At 46.5% G+C, this 25,304-nt stretch overlaps 2 protein-coding genes and 1 long non-coding RNA gene across 5 annotated transcripts; 1 reads left to right on the forward strand and 2 right to left on the reverse strand.

Annotated features, from left to right (window-relative positions):
• Positions 1 to 89: 89 nt before the first annotated feature.
• LOC111853404 (E3 ubiquitin-protein ligase Hakai-like) lies at positions 90 to 4,739 on the reverse strand. 2 transcript variants are annotated; one of them, XM_023830234.2, is made up of 6 exons: positions 4,654 to 4,739; positions 3,450 to 3,608; positions 2,531 to 2,598; positions 2,201 to 2,284; positions 2,018 to 2,091; positions 90 to 1,522 (listed from the first exon to the last, which is right to left on the reverse strand). In XM_023830234.2, the coding sequence occupies exons 1-6, from the start codon at positions 4,673 to 4,675 to the stop codon at positions 454 to 456; spliced, it is 1,476 nt and encodes a 491-aa protein (XP_023686002.1). In that variant the 5' UTR covers positions 4,676 to 4,739; the 3' UTR covers positions 90 to 453. The 2 variants fall into 2 exon arrangements, with proteins under 2 accessions (XP_023686002.1, XP_023686003.1); XM_023830235.2 differs by lacking the exon at positions 4,654 to 4,739 and adding an exon at positions 4,161 to 4,291.
• On the forward strand, positions 4,677 to 25,130 carry LOC111853402 (sortilin). Of its 2 annotated transcripts, XM_023830233.2 has the most exons (23): positions 4,677 to 4,800; positions 5,129 to 5,277; positions 6,398 to 6,582; positions 6,709 to 6,771; positions 9,050 to 9,114; positions 9,448 to 9,550; positions 10,596 to 10,763; positions 11,654 to 11,727; positions 11,969 to 12,015; positions 12,416 to 12,552; positions 12,640 to 12,723; positions 17,281 to 17,341; positions 18,020 to 18,172; positions 18,467 to 18,564; positions 18,658 to 18,757; positions 22,032 to 22,203; positions 22,345 to 22,538; positions 22,713 to 22,905; positions 23,558 to 23,674; positions 23,759 to 23,861; positions 23,937 to 24,034; positions 24,271 to 24,388; positions 24,533 to 25,130. In XM_023830233.2, the coding sequence occupies exons 1-23, from the start codon at positions 4,709 to 4,711 to the stop codon at positions 24,545 to 24,547; spliced, it is 2,589 nt and encodes an 862-aa protein (XP_023686001.2). In that variant the 5' UTR covers positions 4,677 to 4,708; the 3' UTR covers positions 24,548 to 25,130. The 2 variants fall into 2 exon arrangements, with proteins under 2 accessions (XP_023686001.2, XP_023686000.2); XM_023830232.2 differs by lacking the exon at positions 24,533 to 25,130 and having other exon boundaries at positions 24,271 to 24,526.
• On the reverse strand, positions 11,878 to 20,219 carry LOC111853405 (uncharacterized). The gene is made up of 3 exons (XR_002840451.2): positions 20,026 to 20,219; positions 12,335 to 12,444; positions 11,878 to 12,086 (listed from the first exon to the last, which is right to left on the reverse strand). It is a non-coding gene; the product is annotated as an uncharacterized lncRNA (long non-coding RNA).
• Positions 25,131 to 25,304: the final 174 nt, after the last annotated feature.

Raw genomic sequence — 25,304 nt, forward strand, 5'->3', positions numbered from 1 at the left:
AAATGAACAAAGACATCATGTGGCTGAGAGATCTGAACCGATGCCCGAGTGCTCACACCCATACACTGAATTAGCGCTAGGCGTTAGGAAACAGTTTGAAAAATTTATTTTCAGAAATACAAAACTGATTCGAAAGCAGTCCTATCCCAAAGTCAGGATGCACTGAAAACCCAATTCTAGATGCAGATCTTCACGGAAAATAAGCTACCTGTGGACAGAACAATAATTTTCACACATTACAAAAATAACACCCTCCTCATTTTTAGGGTTTTACAAGTCTACACAAGCAGAGCTGGTTGAGCTCCGTCAGTCACGCCTGAACCCACGCGCTGCCGCTGGGTGTAGCTGGTTATCCCGGTTAGGGTTTAGCTGGGTGTAGCTGGTTATCCCGGTTAGGGTTTAGTCTAACCATGGATCTCTCCATGCCTGACACCAGACAGCATCCTCCTGGTTTTACTGGTAGTATGGCCGATACCGAGACTGATCCGGATGGTGGGGTCCAGGCATCTGGCCCTGAGGCGGGGGGCCCTGCATCCGTGGGGGTGGGGGCCCGCGGGGGGCTGGCCACATGCCGGGACTGAGCCTGCCGGGCTGGCTGAAGGGGGGGCTCAGTGTGCCCGGCTCGTCAGGGAACTGCTGCATGGAACCGGGGTTGTAGTGGAGGGGGGGAGGCACGTTTATTCGGGGGCCCCCATGCTGGGGAGGAGGCCCTGGGGGTGGGGCATTCATGTAGGGTGGCATCGAACCGATGATGTGTCCAGGCGGTGGGGTGAGGGGGGGCGGGCCTGATGACATGGGCGGAGGTGGGGCTTGGCCATACACCATGTGGGCCGTCCCTGACCCCTGGGGGGGGTGCTGCATGGGGTGGCTAATCGGTGGCGGGGGAGGGGGCGGCCCATAATGCTGCTGCGGGGGCATCATAGGTCGGGGGTGGGGCACAACTTGCTGCCCAGGGTAGTCACCAGGGTGGTGATGAGGGGGCGGGGCCAGCGGAGTGGAGGGGGGGCCAGGGTGAGGAAGGGGGTCCCGGGAAGAGGAGCTACCGCCAGAGTCGTCCTGGATGGGGACAGTGATGAGGTTGCTGTGCTTGCGCGTGGTCACCGTTGTGATGCGGAACGTCTCCTGAGCCAGGGAGCGTGGCGGGTGTAGGTCAGGCGCAGCGGGGGAGGGGGCCTGAACAGGCCGGACATCATCGTGCCCTGGAGGCTGGCCATAGGCGTCGCGGCCGGGGTGCTGCAGTGCCATCAGTAGGTGTGGCTTGGCCAGGTGTGGCGGCGGCGGGGGCAGCATGAAGCGCTCGCTCAGCTCGGGGGCAGAGTGCAGCGGCTCGCCCCCTCCCAGGCCGGCACGGCCCCCCGCCGGCTTGGCTGCCCGCACGTGCCGGTGGTTGATGTGCGCCTGCAGGTCGCGCTGCGACAGGTAGGTGCGCTTGCAGCCCTGCACGATGCTGCACATGAAGAGGGAGCCGCGCAGGCACTGCTCGATGCGCTGGACCGGGTCTGTGCAGCTGTACAGGGACACACTGTCCGCGGAAGTTAATACGGGAAGCAGGGTGGGGGACACTCGCACACACAAGGCACCCCCTGCTGGCCACCTTAGGTACGACAGTGACAGCACAAACAATCCACTCAAAGAAACACCTACTTGAAGAGACATGCGATTTCTGCATGATTGAGCAAATTCTGGCTCGGGCAGGGGTCCTGTACTGGTCTAATTCCCCAATTCCAGTCCTCGGGGACCATAGTCAGTCCATGTTTCCGCTCCCTCTGAGCTCCCTGCCAGACAGCCCACATTTTTGCTCCCAGAACCACCTAAGCCTACATTAGCAGTGTGTCACTGTTGCCCTGAGCTGTTATTTTTGCACCTGCGGTCTTCCTGTTGGCTTTAACGAGCTTCCCTCTGATCTCGCTCATTAACAGGACGTTTTTCCCACCAAAATGCCTCCAACTAGATGTTTTTTGCTCCAGTTCACCACACCATCCTCCATACAGTCCTGGCTGATGCTAAGGACACTTACCCCGGACACATCTTGTCAGACTTCTTCTCGTGGAGCACAGCACAGTCATAGCAGAACACGTGTTTGCAGGGAATCTGCAGGGAGGGGTCGTACACAACAAAGATCACCAACAGCTGCACGTCGATCAGATAAAATGCATACGCAGCCTGCCGGAACCCGACTCCAGGCCAGGGCTGATCCTACCATGCGTCCGTAAATGCGTATGGGCAGGCCGCATTTATCACAGAAGTGAACGGGGATGTCGTCCTTCTCACCAATCAAATTCACCTGAGGAGGTCAAAGGTCACATTGAGTGTGTCATAGAAACAGACGGAAGTGGCAGCGTCACCACGCCCCCTTGTGGAGGTCCTGCCCTTTCCGCCACACACTTTTAACCCTCAAACATACTCCTGATCTCAGACATTCAGCCTCTGAAACATAATCTGGCAGCACATCCCACTCCTACATCAAAAGAGAGGTTGATACTTTCAGACTCGGGGCTGAGAGGTCGAGGGCAGAGGAGGACACACCTACCTTATGGTCCCAGAACATGTGCTGGGGAAACTTTGCCTGGCTACCAAAGGGGTCCCCCGACCTTTCCTCTGCAAGACACAGGCCAGTCGCGGTCAGACACAGGCCAGTCGCGGTCAGACACAGGCCAGTCGCGGTCAGACACAGGCCAGTCGTGAGAGCACAGAGACACACTGACCCACAACCAGACACACACACACACACACACCTGCATTCATATCTTTGTGGGGACTCCCACATTCCTTTGGACATAAGCCTAATCCCAACAATGACACCCTTAACCCCAACCCAGCCCTAACATTAACCATAAGCAACCAAGACTTAACATAAGTAAGCAACAAGACTTTTGGCTATTTTAATTTTTTCACTGCACTCACAGATTTCTATAAAATTCAGGTTTATTCTGTGGGGACCTGACAATGTACCAAGCAGTGCCAAATTTTCAGGGGTGGATCTAAAGAGTGGCCAAGACCCCCCCAGTAGATACATGGCCACCCCATTTCCCACTCCACACAAAAAAACATAATCTGGAACATTTAATTCTGTGAATCTGAGCTGTCCTTTTTTTGTACTGTCTTTTTTCATTATTGCTGCTGTTTCTCAAAGAATTTCCCCATTGTGGGATTAATAAAGTCTAATCTAATCTAATCTAATCTACCAATCGGCAAAATACACTGACGGCAGCCCGCCCAGGTGCCAAATTATTACTCAATTGCCACCCCAGTATAATCACTGGGTCTAGTCTGGCAACTCCATTGTACAAGATCTAGTTACATCCCTGCAAGTTTTACCCACAGTGTAGTAAATATAAACCTAGAAACGCTATTTTCATGTTCACACCCACTCACACAGACAAACACACAAACTGACGCCCACACACAGACATAAACACACACACTGACGCAGACACACCCCCTCCTACCGTCGCCCTTGGCCGGTGGCCTCCCGGTGGGCCGCAGAGTCCGGGCGGCAGCGGGCTTCGTGCGAATGGTCTGCTTGGACAGCAGCTTGATGGGGATCCGTCTGCGGACGTCGATCCCCCCCAGACCCCCGGAGGCCTCCGTGCCCTGCAAGTCGCCGTCTGGACGGAAGGGGGCGTCCCGAAATTAATCAAACGGGAAAGCATGCGATCTGACATCCATCCTAAACCCATTACCATAATCATTTTGCTCCAAAAAGAGAGGCACCGCGAATGGAGCAGAAGTGGGTTACAAAAGGCCAAATTCATATACACTGCAAAAAAAAATAAATGAAGGAGACTAATGCTACTATTACTAATTATTGTAACACCTGACATTTTCCCTGTATTTTTATTAAGGAAGCGATAGAGTTAGGGACAGCGGTCCCGGCGAACCGCCCGTCTTTCTTAATCCTTAAACCCGCTTTATTCGTGAGGGATCCCGCGGTGCGGCTCCGTTACTGTGCCGGACGCGGGCCGATCCGCGCTCACAGGGCCGCTAACCGGATAAAAAGCGGCCTCGGTGGTGCAACGGAGCTCCGCGGGGAGACAACCCGCGGCGCCGGGGAAGCGAGCAGCGCACCGGCGGCGGCCAGGACGCGCTGTGCAGCCGAGCTACAAGCGCGAAAAACAGAAAGGGAGATACGGCTTACGGCCACCCCAAAGCCCGCTTACCAGCCTGGTCCATGATTCCGGCGCGATGCACCACGGGAGCGGAACTTACGCCGGCGGAGGCGCGGCTTGCGGGACCGCGGAAGAGCGCGCCTAGTGCTCCGCCGTATAATATTATATACAAAACAAATAAACTAACTTAATGAAGTAATAATTTGCGGAACTCCCGGGCTCTCCGCCTTATAATATCAGATCGATATATTAATAAAACAAATAAAGCAACATCGCCTCCGTATTATAATGTTCAGAACGACAACGTAAGTATTTTAGTATAACACTGGGCTGCGGAAGTGCGTATCCACGGCGCTAAACATTATAACTTCCGTGATATAGCCTAGTATTATGCCTAAATATTACAAATAAATAAACAAACATAGGTACCGAGATACATTATAAACCAAGAAGTTATGATACACTGTTTCGTATCTATAAGAACGGTAACACAAGTACATCAATAAAATGGTATGGAGAGATTGTAACGAGCGGCTGTTCCTACACAGTTCCTGGATAAGCGCCATCTGGTGGCCACATTTATTACAACCAAGGCGAGCATGAACTTAAGCGTGACTCTGCGACGCCTCCTACTGGAGTGGCACACCGCCTCCGTCTATCCCCTCTGCACGACCCGTGGAAACAGAATGAGGTCGCTGTTGTCTCATTGTTTTTTTGTTGTTGTAATGAAATCGAGATTAACGAATTCGTGTATTTAATTTTGCAAATACACTAACTTATTATTATATTAAAATGATATATTTTATATAGGATGATATATTTTTAAAACCATCATATGTATAATAATTATAGGCAGGGGCGTAGTTAGAGATGAATGAAAAGGTGGGGTGAGTCTTTACTGGGGGGGCACTGATCGAGAACTATTTATGACAAGAAAATAAACACATTTATTTGCGTGGGAGGGGGGTAAAAAACATTTTAGGGGGGCTTTATAGACCTGACAACAGCTCTGATTATAGGGCAAAGAGAAGGACTGAGCAGATTGCTGCTGATTCCACCATCCCAAGCAGCCACCTCTACTCACCAGCTCCACAGCTTCATCCCCACAGCTGGCCAGCCGCCACGCTAACGGAAAAAAGGCGCCACCCTGGTAGTTTTGTTCCCCGAGGTACAAACAAGGTACCCTCAGTGGTGCAAAAACATTCCCCAGAGTCCATTTCTGTACCTTAAATTATACTAAAAGGTACATTTACCTCATTTACCTACAGCTAGGGTACAAACGGCAGACCCTTGAGGGTACAGCCCCAGTGACAAGTAATTGTACCCAAAGGTACAAATCGGCCCCTTTTTCTTGATAGTGTAAATAAACTCGCATGTCTCAAACAGTAATCCATCACATCCCAGGGACAATGCCCCTCTTTCCTTCATAGTAGTATATACATGAAACACCATTTCAACTTGCACTGTAAAGGCATAGTTAGAGATGAATGGATAGGGGGGCAATGGCAAACATATATAATACAAAAAGCTATTCATGCCTTAAGCCAGTAACTACACATTTATTTGAGGGGGTTAAAAATCATTTTAAGGGTGGCTACAGCCCCCTAAAATAGGCCAATGGCCGCTCTTGGTTCTTGAACTAGTTCTAATGTTAACTAACTCTTCATAGAACACTACGTGCAAAAAAAAAACATGAATACAAAGAGCAGTACAAAATTTACAGATGACGATTAGATAGACAATAAATTTAAATTCATCATCTGTAAATTTTTGTACTCCTCTTTGTATTCATGTTTTTTTGCACGTAGTGTTCTATGAAGAGTGCCTTGTTAGATTGTTATGTAATTCATGTTTGACACTGGACCACAAACAATGGTATGTTCGTACACAATAGCAATAAAGTGAGTTCTGATTCCGCTAACAGAGAAAAATCAGTCCATGAATTCGAGCTTGCAATATACTGTAGCTTGCCCTTTGTCACTTGTAAGTACCGGTGTCGGTTTTTTATTTATTTATTATTTATCTATTTATTGTTGGCTTTTCTAGCTGATTTGCGGAAGGCAAACGGCTGTGTCAGTTAAAGTACAGCCGCCCGCAGAGGGGGGCGGGAGCGTGGGTGTGTATATCGCCCTTACAGCATATGGGTCTCCTCCACCCCCTCCCGAGCCACTCAGTTAAGACGCCTCACTCGCTCTCTCTCTGAAAACCAGACTCATCTCCACATACCTCCATCAGGATGACGCCGAGCTTATTGGTCCTGTTTGGGTTGATGCTCCTTTATGCTGCAGGCGGCCTTGGAGGGTCGCGCCAAGCGCACGGGAGATCGGCGACTTTCAGCAGGAGCCAGCAAGAGCCGAGCCGGAGCCGGAACCGGCCCAGAAGGGATGTCGGATTAAAGAGCGCAGGGGCCAGTGCGTGTCAGCTAACACTTGCTGAAAATGACAGGAGGACGCTGGACCAGAATACCCATGAGGTAAAGTGGCTTTATTATTTCTTGATTGATGACACTTAATATAGAGAGGATTAATATGCTCTGAGAGATCGAGTAATTTTTAGATGACATTTTTAGTTATATTGTAAGCTTTGTTTCATTCCCTAGACTCCTTTCCACGGCGATGACGGTTCCACTTTCACGCTGTCCTGGGTGGGAGATGGCACGGGGGTAAGGCGCCTATCCTCATCCCGTCTCTTTTATAAATGTTCGGAAACTTACAACTGTGCGTTAACCAGTAGCGCCAGTGCAGGTGTCGCCTAGTTCCCACTTGACGCATTTGTATGTGTAGATAGTGCAGAAAACGTAGCTTTGATAGAATTTCACACTTTCCCGGGTGTTATGTAATGCTGTTATTTTTAATGAAACAGATAATTCTTCAGTAAGTTGAAATGCGCACCTGCTCCAACTTTAAAGGAGAAATGAAAGTCGTTGGTTCCCACGTGAAGTGACCCCACAACAACAAATCTATCAGGTCCCTACCCAGTACCCTTCGCCCTGTCACTCCTGCCGATTTTTATTCCTCAGTCGGCCACCTGTATAATTTGTGTTGCGACTAGTGTGATTTTTTTGCATCTGTTCAGAAGCGTCGCCGCATCACGTAGGAGACATACAGGTATACCTACCAAAACGAAGATTATGCAAACATAAAGCGTGTTCGTAGGGTGATCTCTGGCGACATGAGGCAGCGTTCTTAACATGCTCGTTCCGGCATTTGCCGTTGTGTTGATGGTGGTGGAAACTGCTGCGTCAAGCATTATAAAAGAATCTCCCACAGCCGGCCAGGCAGGTGGGAATCTGGGGGCTGGGCAGGCCAGTGATTATGGCTCATTTTATTGTAATCAATCTGTGTGCTGATCACTTGTGTCCTGCAGATGGCAGATTATCAGACTTGTGATTCACCATAAAATGACCATGGTGACTTTGAAAAGTCTTTTGTTTAAACCAGGGGTGGCCAATCTTATCGGCAAAGGGACGGTGTGTATGCAGGTTTTTGGGATAACCTGTAGGTCAGCTGTTCAAACCCAGGTATGAGGACTCTTCAGCCAATCAGTCCTCTAATTAGTAATCTAATTAGGGAGCTGCAGCAAAAACCCGCATACACACTGGCCCTTTGCGGACAAGATTGGCTACCCCTGGTTTAAATGCTTAAGGTGACCTGAACCATGACGGGAAAAGACATGCCCATTACTACTAGAACGCTCCACTGAGGGGAACAAACCCTCCAAGCTGTAGGCTTCTTCTGACATGTATCGTGTGCTGTTTTCCAGTTGAAATAAGGGGAAGTCTGACTCATCTGCTGTTCACTTAACCGCTAGCTGTGTTCTTCACACCAGTGAAGCAGCAGTAACCAAAAGCTTCCCTCTGAGAAGTTGCCCTTGTGCCAAACCTGCCAAGAAGTTTTACTAAGCCTCACATTGAGGTCTGCAGTCATTTCCAGAGCTTCCTGTCTGTCTGGCCTTGCTGAGTTGTGCAGAGGTCATGGTTGCAGAGTGTTCACTGACCTCTACCGTTGTACTGAGCTGATAATTTCTTTGCCTTATCTTGGGGACAGTTTCTTGTGAAAGATTAGCAGCAGCATCTCTCACTAGAGCTCTTCCTGAGCATGTCTCAATCAAGCATCCTCTCTCTCTGAGTCACTGAGATCTCTTCTTCTAGTCATCCAGTCTACTGGGCAATGTTTTAGGCTCCAAAGAAAGTTATGCTTGAATTATGTTTATGCTGGTGTGAGATTTTATGTCTGTGACAGAGTGTCCGTTTATGCAGCTCTTCCCCCAAGGAGAGGTTTGGGAACCACAGCTTTGTCCGTCTAGCCATCCAAGAAGACACCAGTAACTTTGTTGAAAGATGGAAGAAATTCTGATTGTGTTTTATTGTATTTCTGTTTATTTGTTTACATCCTAAGGTGCTGTGTTTTTCAGCAAATGTTTACTTACTGCCCAGACACACAGCTTTAAGCTTGGTCTTCTTGCCTGGCTTTTGCACTGTTACCATAAGATGTATCCTGATGTTTACAAATGGATGACATTTACACTGGGGTTACCATCTGATGGGTAAAATCTTTCAGAAAGGGCATTTCTTCCTCCTGGAAACCTCCTACATACATGGTAGTGTTGATGGCCACTATCATTTGCTAGACCTTAGTCTAGAGCAGTGTTTCTCAACCCAGTCCTCAGCGAACCCCAGCCAGTCCACGTTTTTGCTTCCTCTCAGCTCCCAGCGCACCTGTACCAGCTATTCGGTGTTCCTGATTGGCTGGGAGCTGGGAAGGAGCAAAAACGTGGACTGGCTGGGGTTCGCTGAGGACTGGGTTGAGAAACACTGGTCTAGAGTATGGCCAAGGGCTCTGTTGAATGTCGTTTGTCAGGTGACTTAGAGTTGCCCCAATGGAGATTTCAGAGAGGGATAGTACCAGCATTCACCCCTAACTCAGATAACCCTCTTCCAGGTCATCTTGGTGCTGTCCACCTTTGGCATAGTCTACGAGGGAGGCTCCTCAAGGCTGTACAGAAGGTAAGAGGTTTCTGATGGAGGTGGAGATGTTGTTGTCATCAGCACCAGCCTTTAAAAAGCTCCAACAGGCATAATACAGTCCAGCACAGTCCCAATCAATGTTCATATAGCATGGTTGTCTTTTTGCAGTTCAAAGTAATTTCTGCTATTGATTAGTAACATCTAAGAGACACACAGACCGTAATGAAGGCTGACCACACTAACTAGCCCAGGGGTGGACTGAAAGTGTGCTGCTCCTTTAATTTGCCTAGATGGTGTGTCCTTGTGGCGGCACATTGCTCGCACATCCTATAATAAAGTCTGATTCTAACTTTTGTTTTTAATCTCTGGCAGTGTGGATTATGGGAAGACCTTCCATGACATCTCTAATGTCATAAACAACACGTTCATTCAGAAAGACTTTGGCATTGGCACAGGACCTGTGACCTCCAACCAGGTAATGCTACTGTATATTTATTATAAGAGCCTCGGGCATCCAGATAGGTGATATTTTAAAAAGACGATCTTTTGTAACTGTTATTTTTAGAGTACTAAAGCTTCCTGTATATGAATTTGTATTGATGTGGGTCCTGCTTTGAGAGCCTTTATCATAAATACCATGAGGTAAACTACGCAGGAGGAAAGATTACTAGTAACTGATTCATATTAAGCATTTATATTATAGGTTATACACCTGCTCAATACAGAGTAAGCAATCATTCATTAAAAATGAATTGAATACTATCGATAATTTAACATGATGATGTTTGATTTGACAATTTTAGGTTATTTTTAATGTTCCATCAAGATCTCGGTAAAAAATGGTTAGTTAATGACTCAGCTGGAGGATACAAGCTGTCCAGTGTACTCCTCAGAAGAGGAAGGGCTTTGCACCCATTGACCTCAGAGCTGAGTTTTATGCACCCCCACATAACGATCCTTGGCTGGGGAGCGTGAAAGATGTTTTCGAGATAGACTCCAGCTACGTGGTGCATTGGAAGCCTCTGTGGCCGGACCCAGCCCCCTGGCGTGGTCACCCGCTGTCTCAGTCATTTCACCCTGACCACAGATAACAGTCTCAGAGTGCTGAAACTCTCCAACACCATCACAATTCTGCCACGAAGGAAAGCACTACTTCTGCACTTTAGCACACTTCGTTTTTTTACCTGGATTATTATTCTGAAATGTTGCCTAGAAATGGCAATATAAAGTTTACTCGGAGCCTTGTGCTGAAGCCCTTCGATTCCTGTTTGTTGTGGTAGATCTTCTTAGGTCATGGAAGATCTTAGTTCTCCTAAGAGTTCACCTAAGAAGAACTCTTTCGCAAGACAGTCTCATTAATGTCAGAATGAGGATTGTCGTTACGAAATGTCATCGGTAGCTCTTTTGAAGTGTCTTACATGAACTGAAATGGGGCCCTTCTGATGTTGTAATTGCGACTTCTGCCCTGTCTTCTTATAGCATTCTAATTGCAATGCCCTTTCCCCACAAAAACCCTGCAGGTGATCCTCACGGTGGACGTCCCTGTCACCGATGTACCTGGAGGTATCGTTTTTACTTCCATGGATGCGGGCGAGTCCTTCAAACAGATACAGCTCCCCTTCCACCCCAGCCAGTCGTTCACCTTCCACCTTCAAGACCCCAACTGCCTTCTTGTCGTCGGTAATGATGTGAGTCTGACCCATGCGGTGACGTAAGAGCTTATGTTTACGTGAGGATGGCCATCCACTCTTATGCATGCATAGTTAGGGGTGATCATTCAATTCTATCAGCTATATGACATGGTATGTTGGAGAATTCACAGTCAGAAAAGATCTGACTGGTCAAAAGTGCCAGTGGTTTTTTGATCTGCGGTGGTACACAGGAGAATCAGCAAGCTGTGGGGCCACCATCAGTTAACTGAAAGTACCCTTCATGCAATAGTGTGATGATGACTATGCGCTGTGTGATCCTTTGATGACTGTGTGTGTCCTGTGCCCCTCTGATGACTGTGTTGTGTGCCCCTTTGATGACCATGTCATCACTGTGTCGTGTGCCCCATTGACGGTGTGACAATTCTTTCGTGTGTCCCTCTGATGACCATGTGATAACTGTCATGTGCTTCTCTGATGACCATGTGATAACTGTCATGTGCTTCTCTGATGACCGTGTGATAACTGCATCGGGTGTCCTTTTGATGACTGTGTCTTATGCCCCTTTGATGACTGTGTGTTGACTGTGTTCCGTGCCCCTTTGATGACTGTGTGTTGACTGTGTTCCGTGCCCCTTTGATGACTGTGTGTTGACTGTGTTCCGTGCCCCTTTGATGACTGTGTGTTGACTGTGTTCCGTGCCCCTTTGATGACTGTGTGTTGACTGTGTTCCGTGCCCCTTTGATGACTGTGTGTTGACTGTGTTCCGTGCCTATTTGATGACTGTGTGTTGATTGTGTTCTGTGCCCCTTTGATGACTGTGTGTTGACTGTGTTCCGTGCCCCTTTGATGACTGTGTGTTGACTGTGTTCCGTGCCCCTTTGATGAACGTGTGATGACTGCGTTTTGTGCCTCCCTTGACTTTGCAGGCTGCCCTCTGGCTGTCTGTGGACTTTGCTGAACACTGGACTAAAATCCATGAAGGTGTTCATTCATTCATGTGGTAAGACCCAGTGTTTCAGAAATACCAAAGGTACTTTTTAGTCGTGATCCTAACTCGACTGAGTGTTTTTACAATTCTCGTAGAATAAATAATTTAGCTGGCCAAACATATGCTGACAGATTCAGGTGTGCCACTACTTCACAATCATTTTCATTTCTCTTAACATGCCTGAATGACCAAGAACATCTTGCCAAACTCTGTCTTTCTCTTTGTTTCTCTCCTTGTCCCTTCTCTCCTTCAGGGGTCCTGGCGTCACTCTCTTCTTTAGTGCCAGCCTTGAGGGAACAGGTGAGCTCCTACCTTTCTTGTGGCACTTTCCATTCCCTGAGAAATAGGCTGTGGCTTCTCACCTTTTCCCTCTGTCAACCCATTGAAGCAAGAAGATCAGGCCAGGATGTGCTGGGCTAAATAGTTTTGGACACCGTGACCTTCCTAGATCTGGGGCCTGATAAAATCTCACTTTACCATAATGTGCGTTTTTATTGTGCTTGCTTAGTGGATGCACTTATCTGATGTGGCACATCTTGACTGCAGTTTAACATTGAATATGCAGCTAGTTAAAGGGTAAATATTGTGCTACAAAATCGAAAAGCAACACTTTACTCACCAGACCGTAAGCACTGCATCCCTTTACTGTGAAAAGCAGCACTGCTGGCTTCTGTCAGACAGTGTCGGCTCTGGTTTACAGTGGACGCAGGCAGACGGGGAGAGCTGCTTCTGAAAAGGACGACAGACCTGGGCAAGACATTCACCACCGTCCATGAAAGCATCTTCTCCTTTGGCTATATAGGGGGTTTCTTATTCACCTCTGTCATGGAGAAACTGGTAGGAAACACAGAAGGAGCTGGAAGGACAGAAATGTCACCCAAGCATGACTGTTAGTAGAATGCTGTTTTATGGTCTTTCCACCAGGGGGAGCCACGTGTCATCTATGTGTCCTCCAATCGGGGGGAGACCTTCAAAAAAGCTGAACTTCCTTCGGCTACCAAGGAGCAGGTATGACCCCACCCATCACCCCACAGACTCTAAACTCTGAAGCAGTCTGTTGGGAAGCTTGCACAACAACATAAAATTGCAACAAAACTGTTCAAATGTGTTGACACTTGGATAACTTCCCCAATTCTGTGTCAGGGAAGACTGTATATGTATTGCACCCCTGCGAATATGACACACGAAAACAGCAATAATAATTTCCACAAGATAATAAGCAGTAAAACTTGCAAATCAAAAGTATTATTCTTCAACAATGTAGTTTTTGAGTTAAAAATGCTTTGATGGGCTGTTTGCTTAGAAGCCTGATCCATTTAGTGTTCATTGGATTCACAGAGCTGTGTGTGGACTAGCGGGGCAGTCTGTGGACCACTGGGGCAATCGGGGCATTGATGGGGCAGTCTGCGGACTAATTGGGCAGTCAGGACACTGAAGGGCCAGTCTGTGGGCTGATGGGGCAATCGGGGCATTGATGGGGCAGTCTGCGGACTAATTGGGCAGTCAGGACACTGACGGGACGGTCTGTGGACTGATTGGGCAGTCAGGACACTGAAGGGCCAGTCTGTGGGCTAATGGGGCAGTCTGTGGGCTGATTGGGCTGTCAGGACACTGACGGGATGGTCTGTGGACTGATTGGGCAGTCAAGACACTGAAGGGCCAGTCTGAGGGCTGATGGGGCAGTCTGTGGGTTGATGGGGCAGTCTGTGGGCTGATGGAGACTAAGGGCCAAGCAAGGCATTTTCAAACACAGAGGATATTCAAAGTTCTTTAAATAAAATAAGATCTAGTATTAGCAATAATTACATGGAAAATTAAATACTACAAGTAAATTACAATTAAAATAAGAGTAATTAAAAACTGCAAGTGTAGCACCGCCCTCCTGTAACCACGTAAGCATAAGATAGATTGGGTTTGTCCTGGACTGCTGAATTTTGAAATGCAGTACCCCCAAGTCCTAACACAAACCCCAATTTATTAATTGTAAAAGTTAACAACAGAAAGTTAAATGTGTTTTTCCTGTGAATCACAATACACCATGACAAAGTAGTCAACATAAATCATTGGTAATAATACCTGCGCTCAAAAACACACAGTTACTGTAGCGTTAGACTAATATGTACATGTGTTTAAGAAACAGCAGTCTATTATATTCTGTATATAATCTGTATATTACATATTAACTACCTCTACCAATCCGTGTCACATACTAAGCCAATACATTCAAGTTCCAATGACAGATAACACAATTTTAGCATGTAACACAACAGGCCCAGTCTTCCCTTACGGATTTCAATTAAAAGACTGATAAATGACCATATGCTACACACAGCACTTCTCCAGCAAAATAAATAAAAAGACATTCAATAACATTCAAGAAATATCCTTCAATACTCAAGAGTATTCTCTAGAGTTGAGCCGGATACTCGGCTGAAACGAGTATCCGGTACGGATAAAGCACTTTTGACGAGTACGAGTATCATACGAGTAATATGAGTCAATATCTGTGCTCGGATTGAATAAAAATTCTCATTGGGTAGCTGACTGTGTCTGCGTTCTGTGATAGACTAGTCACAGCGCCCCTCCCCTACACACATACAGATTTATTGTGTTGCTGTGTCCCGCTCTGCTCACTCACACACAGAACACTGAGAAGAGAAGAGAATAGCGCGCTCTCTCTCTCTGTCTCTCCCTCAGTCACTAAGGTTTGCGGGTTTTTTCCGTTAACGTTTAGGGTTTCTTCAGCTTCAGGTTTGTTTTTTACTTTGGTTTGTAGTACTTACTTATTAACCAGTAGAGTTTTGGTAAACGTGGGGTTTGTTCAGACGTGGTGCTTGGTAGAATGCGACTTGCGTCTCTGCCTGTCGGAGATTTTTTTTTCTTTTTTAAACCGTCAGCTGGCTCTAACCAGTTTTTTTTACTTCACGCACTGAGTGTCTGACACTTTCTTGCTGTATTTCATAAAAAAATTTTTAAAAAGCAAGTAGTGGTATAAAACTATATTACAAATTAATTAGCTACACACACACATACACACACTCACACATACCTGGTGTGGAAATAAAAAAAAGAAAAAAGAACCAAAAATCACACTGATCATAAAAAAATTAAAAGTTAAAAAAAGAAAGTTATGTTGAGATGAAAACTCTTGTTCATTACATTTTACTTCATAATTGCACAAAATTATGTGCAAATCGCACGTGTTGTCTTCATTGTTGCAAAACTTGTTCTATATATAGTTCGTTTGTTATCGTGATCAAAACCACTGATCTGAAGCTCAATGCTGATGCTGTCATGTAAATAGTTTTCTAATCAACAATAAATATAACAATTTCTGATCAACCCATATCAATTGCATGCTTAAAATAACATACCGGTTAAAGCCCCGCCCATTTCAAGACAACCCGACCCACTTCCAGGTTAAATCCCGCCCACATCCGGGTTAGGTCCCGCCCAGTCCGAGTACAGATACAGATACAGATAATTCATATGGTTTACAGATACAGATACAGATACAGATAATGCTGTACTCGCTCATCCCTAGTATTCTCAGATGAAAAAGACTTATTCAAAGCTTTTTTGCATTGTGACCAAAACAGTAATGGCTGTTTCGCTTAAAAAATAGAAAAAAAGAACCACGAGTTTCCTCCAGTCCGTCTTGGTGTCAGGCCAGTACATCCAGGGCCATCCACCAAGCATTCTATGGCTCGTCCACAAACTCCCACGAAGGTCTGAGGAGCTTTGTGTGTTGCTCGTAACACAAAGCGTTACAGGGTACCTCTTAGTGCGTGACTGTGCAGCCTGTAAAACTGACCCGTTCATGAAACATGGTCAATCAATAAAATGCTTTACACAGAATGCACAAGTCACACTCTCATTCCAAATATAATATTACATGTTAAGGCTAAGTCGTTATTCAACCGAGTAAACCAAAAACACCACTTTCCTCAGCGTTCTGCAAAGCCGGGTTCCTAAGTCTCGCCAGACTTCTCCCCCCTCTTCCTCACGCTCTCCTCTCTTCCTCACGCTCTCCTCTCTCCTGCATGCTCCCTTTTCTCCCATGCACTCCCATCTTTCCCTCACTCTCCTTTCTCCTGCGCACTCCCCTCTTCCTCACGCTCTCCTCTCTCCTGCACGCTCCCCTCTTCCTCGCGCTCCCCTCTCTCCCTCGCACTCTCCTCTTCCCTGCGTGTTCTGCTCTCTCCTGTGCACTTTTCTTCTCCTCTCTGTGCGCTCTCCTCTCTCCCTCCCTCCGCTCTCTCCTATGTGCTCTTTTTTCTCCCGCATTCTCTGCTCAATGTGTCAGAATGTGCTAAGGAATTAGAGTCACGACTCTCAGGCTCGTAAATGGCTCCAACCTGAGAGCACACTGTGGCTTTACTGTGGTGAGTAACAGCTAAAGTCATTGCTGTTACTTTTTTGTATCACTTGTATTTTAGAGATAGAGTCCTACAGGACTTTTATATGGAAGAAAATAGGCCAGTCCTGCTGTCTGGGTTTCAAACGTTGCGTGACCCTCCCAGGGCATGGAAACGTGAACTGGGACAGCAGTCACAGCTGACAAGCATGCCATGCGACTGTGTGCGTGTGCTTGCATGCCTGCTGGCTCATGCATCAGGTGGCTGCCGGGGCCGGGTTTGAGCGAGAAGCATGCGGCCTCTCGCACTGTTCCATCTGGACTGGTGTGCTGCTGAGGTATCATCATGTGATCAGTGTGCGTTCCTTACCTCCCCCTCCTCCACGTGGCCTCTAACCCGGCAGCCCTGGGCGCCGTGCTGGGAGAGCCGGTTTGAGGTTGCCGGGCTCCCAGGCACTGCTGTGGCTTTTTCCTTTGTTTTTACTGCCATTGTCTTTCGTTTCTGGTATTACCACCTGTGCAGGTTTAACACAGAACTTTAAATTGGCCCCTACCAGTAAACTCTACTGTTAATTATTAAATAATAATAACAATAATAATAACAGAATATAACTAGGAACTAAACAAATAAAACACAAAAAAAAAAAAAAAAAGAGTAAAAGGGTAGGTGGGGGGGCAGTCTGTGGAATGAGGAGGCAGTCTGTGCCAGCATGTGACTTAGCGAGCCAAGACAATGGAGGAGCATGTTAATAACTAACCCTAACCCTAACCTTAACCCTAAGATAGCCTAACTATCCAAACTCTAACCATTACTTCGGGACGCCTGTCTCCTCCCAGGTGAGGTATATGAAACGGGAGACATGTATAGGCAACACACACAGAAACAAATACTTACAGACATAGACACAAGTACACACAGATGCACACAGATATACACAGATATATACAAATATACACACATGCTGACAGATGCGTACAGATACAAATATACATACAGATGCGTACAAATACAAATATACACACACACACATACACAAATACAAGTACACACACCAAGACACACACACACACCACAGGCAGGCACACACACACACTGACAGGGAAACTCACACTGTGTGTGTGTGTGTGTACCTGTGTCTGTTTGTGTCTTTGTGTGTGTCTGTGTCTGTTTGTGTCTGTACTCATCTGCTCTTTGTCTCTGATTCCAGTTCTACTCTGTTCTTGATGGGGATGAGGACATGATCTTCATGCATGTCGATGACCTTGGAGGTATTGGGATGCCCGCCCACCTGTCTGCCCCCCCCCCCCCCCCCCCCACATCACATGACGCCTCAATGACACTTCCAGACACACAGCTCTCCCTGACACCCTATGCCCAGTTTAACTCGCTCCCCAGCCCACGATGAGGGGGTGGGGGGTGGGGGCAGAGGCTCGACAGGCTGGTTCTTCTCGACCCGCCTGCCAGCCCGCACCGAGGGTGCCAGAGTGGCACTAACAGATCAGACTGGGCAGCCCTGACCCTGAAGGACCGGTTCGCAGAGGGAGGACTCACATGGCTGCTCACATCGCCTATGTCAGCACACCCCCTCCCAGTTTTAATAGAAAGCAGAAACCCATCACACCATCATAACCCGCTGTGCAGATAAGGAGGCTGGGCAGGCTCAGGTGGCACCTCAGGGGGGTGTGCCCCTTGGTAGATTTCGCCAGTCGGGCGGGGGGTAGCCCTATGGTATATTGTTTTGGGCATAGCCCCCTTCTGCCAGTCTGGGATCCCCTCTAGCTTGCCTATGCCTAAACCTAGTCCTGACCTCCGCCCCAGTGCCTGTGACCCCACCATCCCCCACCCCCCACCGAAACCACACTCTCCATCACTCTGAGCTGCTGTCATTCTGACCACCGTCAGGCAGAGGGCGCTGACTCCACTTGGGTTCCTTTGTTTAACTGCAGACACAAACTTCGGGACCGTCTACACCTCTGACGGCCAGGGTGTTATCTACTCCAAGTCACTAGAGCGCCACCTATTTGGAGTGGAGGGGAAGAGCGACTTCACGAACGTCACGTCCTTGCGTGGTGTCTACCTCACCAACGTTTTGGAGAAGGGTATGAGCCATAATATAGCTAACGGCGTCGACGGTAACGTGAAACTTTAACTTTTCATGTGACGAATGGTGGTCGATCAGTACGTTAGCAATGATTATCGGTCAGGTATGCTGGGACGGTGAAGGTGGATGTGTACTGAGAGTGGTGGATGAATGGGTGTGGAGTAGATGGGGCAAAGGAGGGGGTAATGTTTGCTGAGGAGCTTTGTGTGGGGGTGGAGGAAGGGGTGCAACAGTTGGAGGGAAGGGTGAAGCAGTCTGAGGTTGCAGCATTTATGTCGTTCCTGGTTTGCAGACGGACACATCCGGACCGTGATCTCCTTCAACAAGGGTGGAGAATGGAGTCTGCTGGCCAAGCCAGGCAACGCAAACTGCGGACAGGGTGTGAAGAACGTGAGTGACCGATGCGTGTCTGTTTTTATTGGTTACTGTGTAATTATGGGACAGCGACGTGTGCGTGTCTGAGCTGTGCTGCTCCCCCCGCAGTGTAACCTGCACATCCACGTGGAGTACAGCCACAGCAGGGGTATGGCCCCCATGCTGCCACTCTCCGAAGCCACTGCCCTCGGCATCATCATCGCTCACGGTACCGCAACCGAACACCCCGCAGATCACATGATGTGGGTGTGCAGTAAGAATAGCTATAGAGAGTAAGCCTAATTTTGACTGACGTACAGAAGTTATGGGGGAGTGGGACCTGCTCTTTTGCAGTGGGGCTTTCTGTTTATTCAAATATGCCCACTGCGGGGGAAGGGCCTTCTGTTCATTTAAATACAGCCTTAGTGACCAGAGGTGGACGTTTCAGGTCCAGGAAGTTAAAATCCAAAACAGGATTTTGTTTCAACCAACCTGTTGAGCATAAAGAGTCAGAGTTACAGAGTACTCAACTGGTTGGTTGAAACAAAACCGTGGTCTGGATTTTTACTTTCCGGACCCAATATGTCCACCTGTGTTAGTGATTCAACTTTCAGGGAAAATCTGGGGGTTAGTGACAGTACTGACACTCCAGCCAACAGAAGAAACTTCACACTGATCCATTCCATTCGAACTAGCGTGGTGCTGAGGTAGGGCTGGGCAGTACACCGGTGTCATTACTGGTGTGATTGTGCGCCACGATGTGGATTTCCACTATACTGGTAACACCTCAAGAAGTCTACAGCCTAATTATACAATAGCCTATTTATAAAAAACAAAGCATTTCATTTTCTTCAAAGCAGTTGTAATTTAATTGAAAAGATGCACCGTTTTTGGCTTGTCATTCCGTTTCCGTTGTTATACCAACAATTATAAAACAAATATGAGAAAACATTACCTAGGTCACTTTTTGCATCTTTTCTAAACGAAAGCACCCATACCCAACTGTAGGTGAAGTATAAGCTAGCAACTGAAGTGCACTTAATATATTATAAAACATTTCTTTTTACTTATATAAAGGGACAGGACATACTACTCCTCCCAAAACCTGGAAAAGTAATACCGTAATATAATACCGCCACCGTCCAAAAGGTGAAAAATACTGTGATAATTTTAGCCCATATCGCCCAGCCACCTCTATGCTGAGGTGTCACCCGCTGCACCTGGAACTCGGGTTCCCATCCCTCTAGGGATGGCCGATTCGCGAAAGAATCGTTCTTTTTAACTCTGTTTTGTCGATTCTTTAAATTATTTTTAAACGTTTTTAAAACTGATCTTTGGCTATTCAACATCCAAAAGCATCCCCCCGCGATTTCGGATTGATTTTTCATATCTCGTCGTCGTGAGACACGGTTGCTGTATAAGTGAAGGGAGATACGGTCTCTAACTCGGTGACTCCAAAAAACCCGAGAACCCGTTCGATGAACGAATCGAACTTACGGTTTTCTGACACTCGGTCGGTGACCCAAACGACCGGTTTGCGAATCGATCCCAAGAGCCCTCGCGGCGTTTACTGCGGAAATGCAGTTACGCTGTTAAAAGGAATAAAATAAACGCAGCTGTTCATCATTTATCACAATAGTAAATTATTGCATTTCTGTTTAATAAAACTATATGTCTTTCATCAAAAAACAAAGATATATATTAACTTTGACGTTTACACAGCAACGTATGCAAGTTTACTCATGCTCATTGTATATGTATGTGTGATTGTATTGGTAATATTGCAGTTGTTAACCGTGATGTAGTCCTTGATACTCATGCACATGAATTTGGCTTAAGTAAAGAAAACTATATATACACGCCAGGGCCGCTTTTAACACAGGTGCAATCGGTGCAATGCACCGCGGGCCCCTGTTTGGGCGCAGCAATTTTTATTGGTAATTTTTAACTGGAGAAATCACAATGCCAGCTACTGTTTTAATTTACGTTCAGTATCACTTATTTTTACTTACTCCGCCACTGCTTACTTGCAACCCCAGTGCTCACAACGCCAAGTTAACATTTATCTTTCCTGCGATGAATAAGGTGTTTTATCCACATTTTTCCTATAATAATTCCAAATCAGTCTTTCCTGTATGCTCCCATTTCTGCGCGTTTCCCAAAATGTCAATGATCGCACATAAAACAGTTAAGTTAAAGACCTCCTGGTATCAACAATGCGAACATTCTGAGCTTCGACCCCTCACGATCTCGCACATTAAAATTACTCCGAAAAAATGAGTACCACTGTATATATAATCCAAGTTTGTGTCAGAATTGTAAGCAAAAAGTCAGGGAGCGCAAGCGAAAAAGCTGGCAGCGTAACCGCAAAGTCAAGCAGCGCAAGCGAGAAAGCTGGCAGCGTAAACAAAGGAAAACATTATCAAAAGACCAATCGTGTTTGCAAGTTATAAATTTTACTTTTCAGATGACATTTCTTTTGCTTCAGTTAGTTTTTTTTTTCTTCTCGAAGCCTTGTCATTGCTTAATGTCAAAAAAGTTTTGCTTGATAATATTGGCATATTCAGTACAAGTAGGCCTATCTGTTTTACGCGGAGTAGCTTCCTCTTTATTTTATTTAACGCAGCAGAAGAACGCACCGGGAGCGATCGTGGGCACGTGCTTTTCCTACAACTTGCTTTTTTGGCAATTGAGAACGAAGTCGTCGTACAGTTGGAATTAGATCAGTTTGTGGATGAATTTCTTGCACAGAAATCAAGACGTGGACTCTGGGCACCGTCGTAGTTAGGATTACAGTTACTGTTAGTACATTACCGATACTATACTTTAAGTCGCTAAAATGTCTTTGCTAATTTGAATTTTCAGGATTTTAAAATTTTTTCATCGATAAGAATGATGAATGAACATTTTTTTTCTTTCTTTATTCAATATAATTACATTGAATAACATGCATTAAAACTAGTCTTTAAGACTAACCATTAATTTGATTCTAAATTCTTATCTAAATAATAAAGAGTATATATTTTATCCAATGATATTCTATATTTATTTATTTATTTATTTATTTATTTATTTAATAATTTATTTTATTTTATTACAATTTATTTTATTAATTACAATTTATGCTAATTTCGCCATTTCAATAAGGTGAACGCAAACACAACCGCTTTCGTCGAAAGCAAGACGACGACTCAATGAGCATGAATGAACATGGCCGAAAATAATTTAGGTTCACGAATTACGATCACATATTAAATTAAAGCCATCGGTTCGAAAGAGTCGAATCAGTTAATTGAGTCGAACTTCCCATCACTACATCCCTCAGGTGGCTCTTCGCGTGATGAGTGTATCAGGGAGTGCTCCTTAGCGGGGGTGGGGCCTGCTGTTTTGTCCCTTATGGGGGGTGGGGCCTGCTGTTTTTTTTAAATACACCCTCTGAATCACTTGTGACACTCCAATGAGTGTGTCCCACAGGCACAAAAACGTGTGCCCCCCTACCACAGGCAGCCTGGGAGATTCCATCACCTCATCGCAGGTGGACGTGTTTGTGTCGAGCGATGGGGGCTACTCATGGACACGGGCGCTGAGGGGTCCCCATCACTACGCCATACTGGACTCTGGTGGGCTACTGGTGGCGATACCTGCAAACAAGGAGCATCTCATCAGCACAGTCAAGTAATCGCATAGTTCGTGTGTCTGTTTCTCAGCAAGAATGTTTATCTGACTGTGTGTCTGCCTGTGTCCCTGTATCACCTGCTGCCTCCCCCCAACCCCAACCGTATCCCTAATTGTAACCCTAACCTCACTCTTCCCCAGGTTCTCCACAGACGAGGGTCAGTGCTGGCAGTCCTACACCTTCACAGAGCAGCCCATTTACCTGGCCGGCCTGACATCAGAACCCGGCACCAAGACCTTGAACATCAGCATCTGGGGATACCGGACCGAGGAGGACTTCAAGACGACATGGGTCGCCATCACCATCGACTTTGAGCATCTGCTCACCAGAGAGTGTGAGTCAGCTCTGGGAAACACAGGCTTCAGCCAACGGCAAAGTCAGAGGGACAGACACTTCCTCAAAGTCTCACTCCATCTGCCAGTGTTCAAAAAGGTCTCCAAAGCCAACCCAAATGGAAGATCACCCGGAATATTCTTAATTAATAATGTGCGTGTGTGAATCCCCTCAGGTGGAGATGAGGATTATGAGAGATGGCTGGCTCACTCCAGCATCAGGCAGGACTCGGACACTCGAGGCTGCATCCTGGGGTTTCGTGAGACCTTCCGGAGGCTGAAGAAGATGGCAGTGTGCAGAAACGGCCGGGACTACGTGGTTAGCCGGGAGCAGACCCCGTGCAACTGCACCGAGGAGGATTACCTGTGGTAAAGACACGTTGGTAAAGGCTTGGAGATTGTGATCATGCTTTCCGGGCATTTTGCATACACCAGTGGCGGAGTCAAAAATCAAAACATGGGCTGGCCGACAGAAAATCAGGTGGGCCGGTCCCATAACAATTTACTTGGTGACAAAATCACACTACAGACTCAACTGCATTTTTTTTTCATCAGTTTTTAAATGACCCATGGCATTACTAAGACCAAATGATCAAAGAGAAAGAAAAATCTATTTGCCTCTCAACAGCATATTTCCTCCAATTGATCTAACCACACCTGTCACACACAATCATTTTATTGTACTGTATCACTCGCTGTGAATGCAGAATGGGTGAATGAGTCCAGGACAACCCAGGCACACCCATGCGGCCACATTGTCATTAAACTGACCTTGCGACTCTATGGGGAGGTTAGCGTCTGTTCTGAGAGGTAACCCCAACTGGTCACACAGGGCCGAACCACATAAACAGAGTAAAAATGTTGTACTTTTATTCGTCAGTTTTTCAGGTAGCCTGAGGCAACAATACACATAACGGACAATCAAGAACCAGAATGAAAAATTAGATGTAGTGATCTACTGATGGGCAGCATATGCATGTGTCCCATGCACATTTTTCTCTTGCAACTACCCTGTCGACAGCGACTATGGCTACTTTCGTCATGAGAACACCTCTGAGTGTGTGGAAGAGCCCATCTTCAGGAACCAATCCATGAGCGTGTGTCAGACCGGAGATGACCGGGAGATTCAGACCTCTGGGTAAGACTTCCTCACCCATCTGTTAGGAACTTACCATCACGCACTGGTGGCGGTTTGCTTTTGACGTGGTCTTCCCCGACGCAGGTATCGGAAGGTCCCCGGGGACAGATGTGAAGGTGGTTTTAATCCACCACCTCGACCGAGCTCAGCCAGCAGGCGCTGTGGATCAGGACCCTCATCAGGATACGTGAGTCTCATTGGCACACCCATCTTCTCGCGTGAAGGCAGGTGATCTCATCCTGGTGTTGTACTCCGTTTTCAGGAGACCATAATGCTGACGATGGTGTGTGTCGGTGTTGCCGTCATCGTGCTGACCGTCTCCCTCTTCTTTATCATGAAGAAGTTGTTTTGTGTAGAGAGGTAAGGGGGGGGGGGGGCGCAGATGGGGTGAACAATTGCAGAAGTTAGTTAATGGGTACTAAAGCATAAAAAGAATGCTTGGGGGCGACCCGCAGTCAGTAAGAGGACTGACTGCCACCCTTGGGGTCACACCGATATTCATGTCAGGAACCTTACTGAGGAATGTAGCAGTACAGGAAACACAGGTTATTTCAGCAAATTGTTGAGAGTATCATGATGAGCTGCGCCCCCTACAGGACGCCGGCATACCGCTTCTCTGCCCTGCAGCTGCAGGATGATGATGCATGTGTGGTAATAAACCCACAGAATGCCTCCACAGGCAATGGAGGCATCTATCCCAGCGATTCAGACGAGGTGAGCGCCTCCTTCAAACGCCAGTCCTGTTCATGTATTTGTATGCAGAATTCGATGTAAAAATAACTCCTGTGTTAGGAAGGAAACATGTTTGATCATGTACTGTCAGTTTTATATAAAGATCCCGAACTTGCTGTTTTTTAGGACCTCATTGAATAAACGAGGGCCGAACTGGAACCATCACAAAACTCACAAATCACAAAATTGTTCGTAAAAGTCATGCATGGCAGACGTGCGAGCTCAGTGTTGTTGTCAGTTCAGGTAAATCCAGGTATAATGTTTGCCATAGGTGTCACCCATGTATCCATTTCCTGTTCTCATTCAAGATCTTGCTTGTCCTACAATCACTGCTGGTTTTTACGGTTTAGCTAATCTGTAAGCAATTAGGGAACTCCAGGAAATGCCACGGAATGCCTATGAAATCCCAGGAATTCTTTAAGGTTGTTTAATGGAGGTTATTATTATGTTTGTGGATTAAATGTATATTCTTTTGACATGTTTTGAGCTGAAAATTGTGTAAAACATATTTATTTGAGGAAGGGTGGCCTTACATCTTTAAAAAAATCTTGTGTGATAGGATTTTAACTGTATTCTTTTGAATGGATTCTTAAAACAACATCAAACTGTATTTGTCAGTTTATGAAGCTTTCCTGCTGCTGTGAATTACTGTGTTAAATTCACGCATCTTCTTGCTAAAATGGAGACTTCACTGTGAAAAGCAATAAAATGCACCTTTTACACATATCAGTAGTAAATCTCATGGTGTTAAGCTGATTTTATTAAGCAGACGGTGGTCACATATTTTCCGTGTGAATTTTACAAGAATCAGAATTCATATAATTCATGGAATTGTTACACCTGCCAGTACAGACCTCTTGGTGTGTGTGTGTGTGTGCGTGCGTGTATGTGTTTGTGC

Source organism: Paramormyrops kingsleyae, chromosome 1, assembly GCF_048594095.1.
Source record: "Paramormyrops kingsleyae isolate MSU_618 chromosome 1, PKINGS_0.4, whole genome shotgun sequence".
In the NCBI taxonomy this organism is placed as follows: domain Eukaryota; kingdom Metazoa; phylum Chordata; class Actinopteri; order Osteoglossiformes; family Mormyridae; genus Paramormyrops; species Paramormyrops kingsleyae.

Coding starts and splice junctions, on each gene's coding strand:
- LOC111853404 (XM_023830234.2), bottom strand. CDS start 4,675: ATGGCGCTTATCCAGGAACTGT. Junction 2,599..3,449: donor GCCACCGGCCAAGGGCGACG/GTAGGAGGGGGT, acceptor TGTGTCTTGCAG/AGGAAAGGTCGGGGGACCCC. Junction 1,523..2,017: donor TCTGACAAGATGTGTCCGGG/GTAAGTGTCCTT, acceptor TTCCGCGGACAG/TGTGTCCCTGTACAGCTGCA.
- LOC111853402 (XM_023830232.2), top strand. CDS start 4,709: ATGAACTTAAGCGTGACTCTGCGACGCCTCCTACTGGAGTGGCACACC. Junction 5,278..6,397: donor TGGTAGTTTTGTTCCCCGAG/GTACAAACAAGG, acceptor TTTATGCTGCAG/GCGGCCTTGGAGGGTCGCGC. Junction 17,342..18,019: donor GCATGTCGATGACCTTGGAG/GTATTGGGATGC, acceptor GTTTAACTGCAG/ACACAAACTTCGGGACCGTC.